This window comes from Cucurbita maxima, unplaced genomic scaffold, assembly GCF_002738345.1.
Source record: "Cucurbita maxima cultivar Rimu unplaced genomic scaffold, Cmax_1.0 Cma_Scf00036, whole genome shotgun sequence".
Classification (NCBI taxonomy): domain Eukaryota; kingdom Viridiplantae; phylum Streptophyta; class Magnoliopsida; order Cucurbitales; family Cucurbitaceae; genus Cucurbita; species Cucurbita maxima.
The window spans coordinates 1,973,989-1,986,695 of record NW_019272052.1 but is presented as its reverse complement, the minus strand read 5'-3'; the positions used below and the strand labels follow the sequence as shown (position 1 = coordinate 1,986,695).

The 12,707-nt window shown below is 36.8% G+C and overlaps 3 protein-coding genes across 4 annotated transcripts; all 3 read left to right on the top strand.

Moving 5' to 3' along the window:
* Window positions 1-256: 256 nt before the first annotated feature.
* LOC111468485 (translocon-associated protein subunit alpha-like) lies at window positions 257-3,916 on the top strand. Its single transcript, XM_023113741.1, has 8 exons — window positions 257-465; window positions 940-1,107; window positions 1,184-1,234; window positions 1,479-1,567; window positions 2,736-2,813; window positions 2,962-3,168; window positions 3,425-3,499; window positions 3,593-3,916. The coding sequence occupies exons 1-8, from the start codon at window positions 405-407 to the stop codon at window positions 3,638-3,640; spliced, it is 777 nt and encodes a 258-aa protein (XP_022969509.1). The 5' UTR covers window positions 257-404; the 3' UTR covers window positions 3,641-3,916.
* Window positions 3,917-5,797: 1,881 nt separating this feature from the next.
* Window positions 5,798-6,714, top strand: LOC111468488 (peptidyl-prolyl cis-trans isomerase 1). Its single transcript, XM_023113744.1, has one exon. The coding sequence runs from the start codon at window positions 5,858-5,860 to the stop codon at window positions 6,374-6,376; it is 519 nt and encodes a 172-aa protein (XP_022969512.1). The 5' UTR covers window positions 5,798-5,857; the 3' UTR covers window positions 6,377-6,714.
* Window positions 6,715-8,131: 1,417 nt separating this feature from the next.
* LOC111468479 (probable magnesium transporter NIPA6) lies at window positions 8,132-12,075 on the top strand. Of its 2 annotated transcripts, none has more exons than XM_023113733.1 (9): window positions 8,132-8,628; window positions 9,025-9,081; window positions 9,170-9,260; window positions 9,345-9,505; window positions 9,591-9,718; window positions 9,802-9,939; window positions 10,486-10,578; window positions 10,680-10,797; window positions 11,578-12,075. In XM_023113733.1, exons 1-9 carry the CDS (start codon window positions 8,505-8,507, stop codon window positions 11,667-11,669), a joined length of 1,002 nt encoding a protein of 333 aa, XP_022969501.1. In that variant the 5' UTR covers window positions 8,132-8,504; the 3' UTR covers window positions 11,670-12,075. The 2 variants fall into 2 exon arrangements, with proteins under 2 accessions (XP_022969501.1, XP_022969502.1); XM_023113734.1 differs by lacking the exon at window positions 8,132-8,628 and adding an exon at window positions 8,717-8,941.
* Window positions 12,076-12,707: the final 632 nt, after the last annotated feature.

Below are 12,707 nucleotides of genomic sequence, written 5' to 3'. Positions count from 1 at the left end.
GGAAGGTATGATTTAATGTTATTGTTATTAATAAATTAATCTATAAAAATACTTTTAAAAAATAATTTGTGAAATAAACAAAATTTTAAGAGTGCTATTTTTTTTTATTGAATTATAAAATATATTTAAAAAGTATATTACAAAATGAAGTTATTTTTGTAGGTTTAATTTTAAATAATAATAATAATAATAATAATAATAATAATAATAATAATAAATATATATATATATATATATATTGGGAAATTGGGGTAACCGGGTTCTCTTCTCGATTCCCAAAGTAAAGGTCGCTCATAGATCCCCAAGTTTGACCATCGAAAATCGAAGCTTGGTCGTCTCTCCCTTTCTCTCTCTAATCGGAGTTTCCTCAATCTACGCTCTCCGTTTGATTCGCCATTGTCGCCATGAAAACCTTCAGAGTTTTCTTCCTCGCACTTCTTCTTCTCGCCTCTCCATTTCTCCAAGGTTTGCTCTTTTTCCAATCTTAGATCTACACGTTTTTCCATCATTTGGGTCTTGCGGATTGGTCTTTTGGAATTACTCTGTTTTATTAGATTTTCGATCTTGTTGTGCGTGTAGGGTTTATGATGGTAATTTTCCGTTTTATTGGCTTCTGGATCTTTGACTTTTTCGGGGTTTGATTGTCTCTCTGGTGGATCGGAGGGGAGGGAGTTCAGATTGTTCATTTTACGTTGGATCGTGTCTTTTCCTACTAGTATTTAGTTGCTCTATCACTGATTTTGATGGTGAAATGAGCGTAATTGATTAATTAATCATTCGTTTGAGGATTGAGGTTGACTATGCTGAGGGATCGTTATCGAAAATTTTATGAATGAAATGGTCATTAGGAATCTATATTAAATCTGGCTTTGAGTGCATTGGATTTCATTGTTTTAGCGGGTCATTTTACATTTGCTTTGTTGTTTACTTGCTTAACAGCTGCCACAAGTCAATCGGACTCTGATGGCGAATCATCTGAGGCTGTTGAAGAAGCTAGTGATCTTGGAGTTGTGGGCGAAGAAGATTCTCAGGATTTTGGAGAAGTGAACTTCGGCCCTGCTCCAGGAGTTGATACTGTCTGCGTTTTTCCAAAAAACAGTGCACGCAGTAAGTGTTTTTTCTTTGATAGTCATACTTTTATGATATCTATTATTGACATTGAAGTTCATGCCTTCCATTGCAGTTGTGCCTGCTGGTGAAGAGACTGAACTACTCGCCGGAGTGAAAAATGATGGTAAACTAACTTTAATCTGTTCTTTTTAATTTCTGCTCTCTGTTGGCAAAGTGGGTTTTTATCTGAGATTATGTTCTTGACTGTAGTACATTCACTTCTTTAATTGAACTTTGTTCAACTGGGAGTCATGCTTGAATGTAATAACAAAGAAATAAGGCCAGCATTCATTAAACCTTTTATGGCTTACCATTGATCCAAAATCTTATTAGTCAATAATATCCTCGACTGTTATTTGTTAATCCAGGGGAATCGAGCTTGAACATTATAGCTATTAAGGCCAGCGTTCACTACACTTTTGATCATCGTATGTTGATTCAAAACCTTACTGGACAGGTAAAACATCCTGACAAGAACAATGTGATTATTAGATAGAGTTGTTGTATGATCTCAACGTTCTCCATTATATTTAATGATTTCAGCATTGTACCACAATTTGATTTGCCTGTGTTTTGATCTCAATCAGTTAAATGCCAAATTTTACAGAGTAGATTTGTTGTGTTGGGAAGATTTAGTTTCACTAACTTGTTTATGAAATATGTGTTATGTATTTTGATTTTAAGATCATGAGTTTCATTAAATTTGTAACCGCCCAAGTCCACCGTTAGCAGGTATTGTTCTCTTTGGGATTTTTCTTTCGGGCTTCCCCTCAAGGTTTTTAAAACACTAGGAAGAGGTTGTGGGGTCTCACAATTCACCCTCCTTCAGGGCCCAGCGTCCTCAATGACACTCGTTCCCTTCTCCAATTGATGTGGGACCCACAATCCACCCTCTTTGGGGCCCAACATCCTTGTTGGTACACCGCCTCGTGTTCACCCCCCATTCGGAGCTCAGCCTCCTTGCTGGCACATCGCTCGATGTTTGTCTCTGATACCATTTGTAATGGCTCAAGCCCACCGCTAACAATATATTGTCCTCTTTGAGCTTTCCTTTTTGGGCTTTCCTTTAAGGTTTTAAAATGTGTCTGCAAGGGAGAGGTTTTCACACCCTTATAAAAAATGCTTCGTTCTCGTCCCCAAACGATGTGAGATCTCACAAATTTCTTGTGGAGATTGGAGAACTTGGTAATCTCCTCGAAGAAGACATCAAGACCACCTAGAATTCTTTGAGTTTGGCTCATTGGTGTTTGGACATCATTAATTTAGTTGTATGTAATGAATATAGAGTTTGGCTCGTGTTCTTTTCTTCTTTTAGACTGTTGTTGGTCAGTGCAAACTTTCTTTTAATATGTTTTGCATGTTAATAGAAACTCTCTTTAGGATATTCATTGCTGGATATCATGCTGCTATTGGTTTGATTCGCATCTGTTGAATAACTATTCCCTCTCTCATCAAGATAATGCTACATAATTTACAACTGAAGTTCGAAGTCCTATCTTTCTTTGGTTATAAAGACTAGTTATGAACTTCCAGTTATATTTTCACTTTTCTTAACACAGCTTCTCTTTCGTTTAACTTCAGCTCGATAATTTTAACTTATATCATCTTCCTCATTATACTTGTAGGTTTTCCACAACGCAACGGTGCCCCCATCAACCCAAGCTTCTTACCCATACATATTTGCTGTCAGCAAGTTTTTGCAGGTATATTCATCATCGTTATTATAGCAGTTCCTTGTCCTCGCAATATGAATTTTCAGTTTATATACTTACCAACCTGCTTTTCTTTATCAATTTTGTAGTTCGAAAAATCTATAAAATGAAATTAACTTAATATATTCCTGATCTGCAGCCTGGAAACTTTGATCTAGTGGGCACCATTTTTTACGAAATAGACCAGACCGCATACCAAAGCGTCTTCTTTAACGGTACTATCGAAGTCGTTGAAGCCAGTGGTCTCATTAGCATGGAGACTGTGTTTTTAGTTACTCTTGGAATTGCCCTTCTCGTTCTGCTTGGCTTGTGGATTCATGGTCAAATACAGCAAAAACTCTCCAAGGTATAGATCTTTCTGGTCTTCATTTGATGATGACTATGCATTCGAATAGTGGATGTTTACTTATTGTCCCAGCATCAGGGCGTGCAATTTTTTCATCAAATATGTAATCTGAACTGGTTTACAAGTATTCCCTCTCACGTTAATATGTGGAGTATGAGAAAGGCGGAGCTGCATGACGTGCATCTTATCTAATTTTAGACATTTCTAGAGATATAAATACTTTTGACATAAAATTCTATGCAATTCCTTGTATCAGAAACCCAAGAGAGTTGCTTCCAAGGTTGAAGTTGGCACAAAAACCATTGACACCTCTATGGATGAGTGGCTTCAGGTTTGTTTTTGTTCCTGAAATTCATACATGTCTTGAGAAAATCTCAAAACTGCTGCTGATATCTTTTGCAATCCTGCCTCCTCTGATCCTTAGGGAACTGCATTCACTCGATCGTCGAGCAAGTCGAAGAAAAAGAACTAATGACGACTCGTCTCCATCCCAGTTGCTTAGTACACTGACAATGTGCAGATTCCTGCAGCCCACATTAGGCAGTTGAAGATTTCAGGAGAGTCAAGGTTGACTAGTTTTGTAAGGAATTCTTCGCATTTTCTGTTTCTTAATGCCGATCTGAACTTAAGTTAGTAACGATACAGTTTTCTAAATCTAGAAAATTTTCATTGAAGCACATGATTATCATAGTTGAAACTTTGTTGAATCACCAATGACATGGGGTATGCAGGCCTCATTTCCTTTTTATTTCTTTTACCTCTACTTCATGGGAAAATTCTGATCATCCACGTCTAGATGTTGAACGATGAATAGTTTTTGTGAGTTCACACATCGGTTGGAAAAGGGAACAAAACATTCCTTATAAGGATGTGGAAACCTCTCCCTAGTAGATGTGTAATGGGGAAGTCAAAACCAAAAAACTTTGAGAGAAAGCTCGAAAGGGAAAGCCTAAAGCGGATAATATCCATTAGTGGTGAGCTTGGACTATTACAAATGGTATCAGAGTCAGACATTAGGCGTTTTGCCAGCGAGGATACTGACCCCCAAGGGGGGTGGACTGTGAGATCTCACATCGGTTGGAGAGGAGAACGAAACATTCCTTACTAGGGTGTAGAAGCCTCTTCCTAGTAGACGTGTAATGTGGTAGCCCATAAAGGAAAGTCCAAAAATTTTGAGGGAAAGCCCTAAAGAGAAAACTTAAAGCGGACAATATCTACTAGTGGTGAGATTGAGTTGTTATAATTTCTCTATAAAATTGTTAGACATTCGTGTTTCCCTCGTTAAATTGCCCCATGTGAGGTCTTGTTGGTATCTTTCATGATTTTATGAGGAGACAATTGGAGAAATGAACTATGCAATAGGAGAAATGAACTATGCATATGATTTTATGAGGAGATTTGGAGAATGGATTGAATTGCTCACTAGCATGGCTAGTAAAAAGTTGGGGGGAAGGAAAACCATGGCTTGGTGGTAAGAAATGAAAGCAAGCTACTAGAGTACTTCCACCGATTGCTGCAAGCAAGCGTAGCAAATCACATAGATAAGTCCCTACCTGCCAACGTGCAAATAGATAGGGTGCGTGAAGTGACAGTACTCTACATGATACTTAGTATGTGATAAGTCTAGATATTTTTGACGTCATGGATTTAAATTTGTCCATGTTTCTTGATGGGGATTACAAAATAAGTCGTAAACAAAGGAACAAAAATTTAAAAGCGTGTAGTTGAAAGGATAAAACGGAGATGGAAGAGTGTAAATTTATTATTTCAAGTATAGTTTGATCCCGCGATCACATCGCGCTTTTTTAAAAATTAAATGCTTCAAGTATCTTTTATTTCTCAATGGCATTGGAGCCCTTCTTTTATTTGGATACCCAAATGATAGCTCTTCCCAAAAGCAAAAGCCATGGTCTATCTACACTCATAGGATCAAATATTCTTTTTCTTTTTTTTTTTCTTTTTAATTTTTTTTTTAGAGAGATTGGCCTCCATGTTTTGGAATAAGGACTCTTTTTTTCTTTTTTCTTTGTGGACCCTACAATGGTTTCATTAACGACCTGTGTCTAAAATTCAAACCTTACTTACTTGCATTACTCTTAAAAGTGACAACTATCTTTACAAACTAATTGTGTTTGTTTAACATGTTTTGTTCTAACTCACGTTCTTTCTAAAAAAAATTAGGTCACTCACAAATATTTGCTCTAAGTCAATCATAAAAAAAAGTGCATCTTGTTGATATAGATAGTCTTATAAGTGAAATTAAACTATAATTATAATTATAACCATATTGTTGGATATATTAGGATTTTTCAATTTAATTTCTATCTCTATAAAATTTAAATTATTTAATTATGCCTTAAATTTTTTTTAATGGAAAAATCGTGCACCGTTGGATCAAACTTTGTCGCAGATCGAAAATGAAATACTCTCTAGATTCTTAAGCAATAATCATTGATAGCGAAACTAACCATGGTAAACTAGGAAGTTTCTTAACCTAACCATGGTTAGACTTATAGCACTGAGATTACACCACGTGTCTTAGATCCAACGGTGGATATTGAGTTTTCATAGATACACACGAAGCTTGACCGCTATATAAAGTGCTTGCCCCGCCGAGTCCAATAATCACGGGTCTTCTTCTTCTACGCTGAGAAATTCAGGGAACTGAAGAGGAGAAAAAGATAAAAGAATGCCAAACCCTAAAGTTTACTTCGACATGACGGTCGGCGGCCAACCGGCCGGCCGGATCGTGATAGAGCTCTATGCCGACGTCACTCCCCGCACCGCTGAGAACTTCCGTGCACTGTGCACCGGTGAGAAGGGAGTCGGCAGGAGTGGTAAGCCACTTCATTACAAAGGCTCGTCGTTCCACCGTGTGATCCCTAATTTTATGTGCCAGGGAGGCGATTTCACCGCCGGAAATGGTACCGGAGGTGAGTCGATCTACGGCGCGAAGTTCGCCGACGAGAACTTCATTAAGAAGCACACCGGTCCTGGTATTTTGTCCATGGCGAATGCTGGACCTGGAACCAACGGATCTCAGTTCTTCATTTGCACCGATAAGACCGATTGGCTCGATGGTGCGCACGTTGTGTTCGGTCATGTCGTTGAGGGCATGGATGTGGTAAGGGCCATCGAGAAGGTCGGATCGGACTCTGGAAGGACTAAGAAACCGGTTGTGATTGCCGATTGTGGCCAGCTCTCTTAGATTGGCGGACGCACTCACTCTACCGTCGGCTGCCCTGCCGAAATGGTATCTATGATGATTTCCTATTTGCGTATGTTGTTTAAATTGATGCGAATGTAGGTCAGTGCGAGTCTCTTCTTATTCTATGGGTCATAGGTTTATGCTACTGCTTGAGTAACGCGCCACTGCCGTTCTACCTTAATTAGTGGTGGTCCTGCGGTGGCTCCTAGACATAATTGGTTGTTCAAACCAAGAACCTTCAATAATATGGCTGTCTTTAGCGCTCTACCTCATAAATCCCTGGTCCCTGTGTTCAACTATTTGCATCTGCATATTCATCCGATCTTTAATGTTAGTTTGTTTAGCTAAACTTGATGTTACTGATTGCGTGGAATTGGTATTAGATTGGGTTGATTTTGCTCTGTTCAAGATGGAAATAGGAGCGTAAAATCTGGTCCATGGAAGTATATCTTTTCTTTGTTTCTATTTGCCATGGTTTGGTTTTGAAAGATCTGGCGTCGAGCTAAGCTTGTTTTTGGAAAATTATAACTATGTTCATTGAAAAAAGCAGGCGGTGGGGGAATATTTTATGGTTTATCTTTTTGGATTCCGGTGGAGTTGGGAAGGAACCGAGATCCAGATTTTGGGATCCGAGTCTATTGACTTCACAGGACTAAAAAAGGGTAGGCGTTGAGGGTTGTTTTAATTTTGCTAAATTAACCAAAATATAAATATATATTATTATTATTATTATTATTATTATTATTTATGCATGTGGTGGTGGCGGATTTTAAAAAAAAAAAAATCAAATTTTATTTAAATATTTGAATGTTTGACAATTTCACCAATAAAATAAAATTTTTAAATGTATTTTTTTAGCTATAAAAAAAATCAATCAACATGCTTTTAATATTCTGGATTTAAATAATGTTCTTCATTTGCCTCTCATTAAGAAAAATAATTAAAATTATGTATTCATAAAATTCGGTCATAAATTGTTAATATATTAAATATAAAAGACTAAATTATTAAAAAAAATAAAAATCTAAATTCTATGTTTTAATTAAGAATATAGAATATTTTAAAAAATATATAATATAAAGGATAAAATATTCCTACAAAAAAAAAATAATAATAAAGGATAAAAGTAGCGTAATAATACAATATTTGAAACATTTTCCTATTGTTTTCACGGCCTTTATTATTTAGACCATTAATTAAAAGATATATTGAAACCAACTCAGCCTTCATATTGAAATTTGGACATTCATTAAATAAAAAATTTGAAACATTTTTTAATTATTGTTTTATATTCTCATTATTAGTTTCATTTAAAAATGGTGACGGAAACACATATACCGTTCCGTTACTCATGACTACATGAGATTATTTATAAAAATTTAATAAATAAGTCTGAGAAAAATAGAATAAGATTCGAACATAAAAAATATTACTTTCATCCTTTGATTCTAATAATTTTTTAATATTAAATTTATCGTTGACATAGTTTCATATACGAATAAAAATTATGCCTTGAATCCTATTTATTTGGGTCATAAATTTAATTTTATCCATATATATATATATTTATTTATTTTTTTTTAATTCCCAACTCGCTAATTAATTTTCATTTTTTTTCAAAAGAAAAAAGCAAAACGTGTATTTATTTATTAATTAATTTATTTATCATTGGGATTAAAATATAACCAGTACGTAGCCGACACGTATTGCTATAATAATGTTGAAACAATGAAAAAAAGAGAGGAAAGAAACTCAGGAAACCTTCCGCCCATTAGAAAAATTCCGACAAGACGACGACGGCAGTGCGTTACGTCGAGAAGTAGTTTTCAGATCTCTTGATCTCTTTTTCTTACCGGAATTTCTTACTTCCGGCGATCCATTGCCTTTCTTCTTTCATTTTTTGGAACTCGTGATCTTCTTTTTGGCGGGAACTTGGTTTTGTATTAGTGGCCCCATAATTCCCTTTCATTGGGCGACTAGATTTATGATTGATTTGTGCTGTTTTTGTTTTCTTTTGCGGCTTGTTTGAATTTAGGAGTGCGATCCGATTCGGGCGGGAGTTTGTGGGTACTTTTTGATTTAATCTCTTAGAATCCTATTGTTTGAGTGTGCGAAGAGAGAGGGAGAGATGACGATTTCGGAGAACACGAAGGGTCTGGTTCTGGCTATGGCGTCGAGTGCGTTTATTGGTTCGAGTTTTATCTTGAAGAAGAAGGGACTCAAGCGTGCCGGAGCCACAGGGGTGAGAGCAGGTCTGTGATTATTACTCACGAATGAAATTTTTGTCTCTTGGTTTTGGTTTTGCTTTCTCGTTGAATTGTTCTTCCGATTTTGAAATGCTTGATTTACCGATTTAGAATTGTTCTACCGAGTGGACTTTTGTTCTTGATCTGTCTATACTTGGGTGGCATTTATTCAAGAATGGATCATCGAACACAGGGAAATTGAGCTTCTAAACGGATGGAATCTCTAGCTTTAAGGGGTTTGGATTTGAAGTTCTTTGCAAACTAGTATGTTACTGGGCAAGCGTTAAGCATTAAATAGAGTTCATTATGAACTGAAAATGTAAAAGATCTTTGATTAATGAATTTGTTTTTTCTCATCTAATGGACGTCTGGTTGATGCTTATAATCTCTGTCTTAATACAGGTGTTGGTGGATATACATACCTGTTAGAGCCACTTTGGTGGGCAGGAATGGTCACAAGTATGTATAATAGTACTATTTATGTCTGATCATTATTGTCAAAAATATGAAGTTGATCTTAATCCTGAGTTTTCTTCTTCCTAAATAGTGATTATTGGGGAGATTGCAAACTTTATAGCTTATATTTATGCCCCAGCAGTTTTAGTCACACCCCTTGGTGCACTGAGCATCATTATCAGGCAAGTTCCTTTCCTTTGAGGTTATTGTACTATTTGCTCATGAGTTCATGGAGGATCTCACATTTCCTTTTTCTATTTGGGCAGTGCTGTGTTAGCCCACTTCTTGTTGAAGGAGAGGCTACAGAAAATGGGCGTGTTAGGATGCTTATCTTGTATTGTAGGATCAGTTATAATAGTTATCCATGCACCTCAGGAACATACTCCTGATTCTGTACAAGAAATTTGGGATTTAGCTACCCAACCAGGTAAGAGTCAATTCTTATGAAGTTCATTGAATGAAATATCATCAAATTTTGTACTTAAAATATGTTTTTCGTAATCCTTGGACAGCTTTTCTAGTCTACATTGCTACTATAGCTTTGTTAGTATTGGCTCTCATGTTGTATTTTGAGCCTCGCTATGGGCATGTAAACATACTGGTCTACTTGGGAATCTGTTCTTTAATGGGTTCATTGACGGTAATTATCCATTTCTGCTAGATCAAACTATTTTAGAACTATTACTTGAATTGCAATTTTCTGAACGTTTTTGGTTAATTCAGGTTATGAGTATTAAAGCTATTGGAATAGCGATAAGGCTTACACTTGAAGGGGTAAGCCAGGTAGCTTACCCACAAACTTGGCTGTTTGTCACAGTTGCAGTAGTCTGTGTCATCACACAACTAAACTACTTGAATAAGGTTGGTGTCATATTACTATGGTGGGCACAGTTGTTTCCTATCCATTTCTTAAGCAAATTTGTAATGGCCCAAACCCATGGCTAGCAGATATTTTTCGCTTTGCCCAGCTATATATCGTTATCAGCCTTCACGGTTTTAAAACACATGTGATATGGAGAGGTTTTCATATCCTTATAAAAAATGCTTTGTTCCTCTTTCCGACCGATGTGAGATCTCATAATCCACCCCCTTTCGAGGCCTAACGTCCTCGTTGGCACACCGCCTGGTGTTTGGCCTTGATATCATTTGTAACGGCTCAAGCCCACTGCTAGCAGGTATTGTCCGCTTTGACCCGTTATGTATTGCTGTCAGTCTCACGATTTTAAAATGCGCCTGCTAGGGAGAGGTTTTCACACCTTTATAAAGAATGTTGCGTCTGCTAGGGAGAGATTTTCACAATTTTATAAAGAATGCTTCGTACCTCTCTCTAACTGATGTGGAATTTCACACAAATGCTTGAACGAGACTGTATATTAATGTTGACTGATGTGATCTTTTTTGTTTCAGGCCTTGGATACATTCAATGCAGCCCTCGTATCTCCTGTATATTATGCCATGTTCACGACGTTGACTATTATTGCTAGTGCTATCATGTTTAAGGTATAAGTTACTTAACCATATAGCTTTAAGGATCTCGGGTATTACATCTGTACAAGTGTAAAACGACGAATCTAAATCGGTTGCGTCGGTCTATGCTGCAGGACTGGTCAGGCCAGAATGCAAACACCATAGTTTCTGAATTATGTGGATTCATTACTGTCCTTTCTGGAACTATTATTCTTCATTCAACCAGAGAACAACAACCAGTCTCCTCACAAGGTATGACTTCTGAACATCTCTTTTACTTGTCCTTTTTGTCCATCAGTTGAGAAATTTTAGCATGGTTCGATATCTAACCAATTATTGCACGACGGCGATCCCGTGTACCTAAGAAATGATTGTGTGTATGCATAATCGTTTAAACCTTACATGTAACCACCCAAACTCACCACTAGCAGATATCATCCACTTTAGGTTCTCTTTCGGGCTTCCCCTCAAGATTTTTAAAACGCGTCTGAGAGGGAGAGGTTTCTACATTTATATAAGTAATGCTTTGTTCTCCTCTCTAACCAATATGAGATCTCACAATCCACCCCTCTTGGAGGTCAGCGTTCTCGCTGGCACACCGCCCGGTGTCTAGCTCTAATACCATTTGTAACAGCCAAAACCCACTGCTAGCAAATATTGTCCTCATTGGACTTTCCCTCAAGATTTTTAAAACGTGTCTAAAAGGAAAAGGTTTTCACACCTTTATAAGGAATGTTTCATTCCTCTATCCGCCCGATGTGGGATCTCACGTTATAGCATCAAGAAGGGTTTAGGACATCTGTTAAGGCGTATCTGAATCTGTGATATGTTCTTCAACAGTCTTTTATATGATATCATTTGGTAAAAGTATGGTCCTATACCCAAGTCTTACCTTGACAAAAAGGGGTCAAATGAGCACAAGAGAACTTCCTGCTGAATGAATATCAGTATCATATACTTGTTTAATCTGGCTGTAGTCTTCATAGAACTTGCACAAGGCTACCAACCCATAAGTATTACCCATCTTTGCAGGATCTGTGGCATGGTATATTACTGGGGATTCAATGAAAGGCATTGAAGAACATCTGATCACCATAAGCAATTCACATTACACTGAAGGATGAACCTACTCTTTTGTGAATGCAATTTGAAAGGCAATGGCCTTAAATGCAAAACGGAAAATATACTCATATGGAAGGATCGGTACAACGTGGACGAATTGGCACATCGATCATGGTCTTGTCAAGACTCGAGAGGTCGTGTCCTCCCCTCAGCTGCTGCGAACCCGAGCTGCTTGATGATCTGGTTAGGATGTTTACACTTGGAATGGAGGGGGGAGATATCTTATCAAATGATCCATGCTGGTTCCAGCATCAGTAGTATAGTCTGTGCCATAGTGTAAATTATAGGTTATAACATTCATTCATATCCCATCTATAGTTTTGAATCTGTAATCTATCTTATTTGATTTTGTTTATAAGCCTTAGGGAATGGATAATAGTTTTGGAGGAAACCTTACTTTATTTTAAATTTATTTGATTTTGTTTATAAGCGTTGGAAATGAAATTATAGTTTATAAGTAGTTTTGGATAGAAACCTTTAATACTTTATTTTAAAAGTTTTAGTTCCAAGTTCAAAAAAAAAAGTTTTATGTACCGTACTAACGGTAGTACTAATGGTTTCATCCAATCCTAACGTTTAAGGTATTTTTGTAATTTAAAAAATTATTATTGAAAGTTAATAGTTCAAAGATATTTTTGAAGAATGTCAAATTGTCCATATAAGAAAATGAGGCCGGGATCATATTTCCCGTTCCCATTTAGGTTATACAGAAAATTTTCACCACCCGACCCCTCCGAGGCAGGTCCACTAAAATAACTTAAGCTATTCTAAACTTGCTCCAAATGGATGCGAACTTACAATTCATCGTAAAATGCCAATTACTATTAGAAAAATGAAAAAGTTCGATCACTCTGCCATTGTGGAACTAAAAAAAACTTAAAATTTCCTCATCAAAATTTGTATATTCCTTGAAAGGCATTTAAAAATTTCTTCAACCCCATCAATCAACCAAGCATTACCTTTAGATCCCATGAACAAACAAACAAATCCACCGAACAGGGACGGCAATGCCTTCCTCTTGGGTTTGGACTTCATCCAAT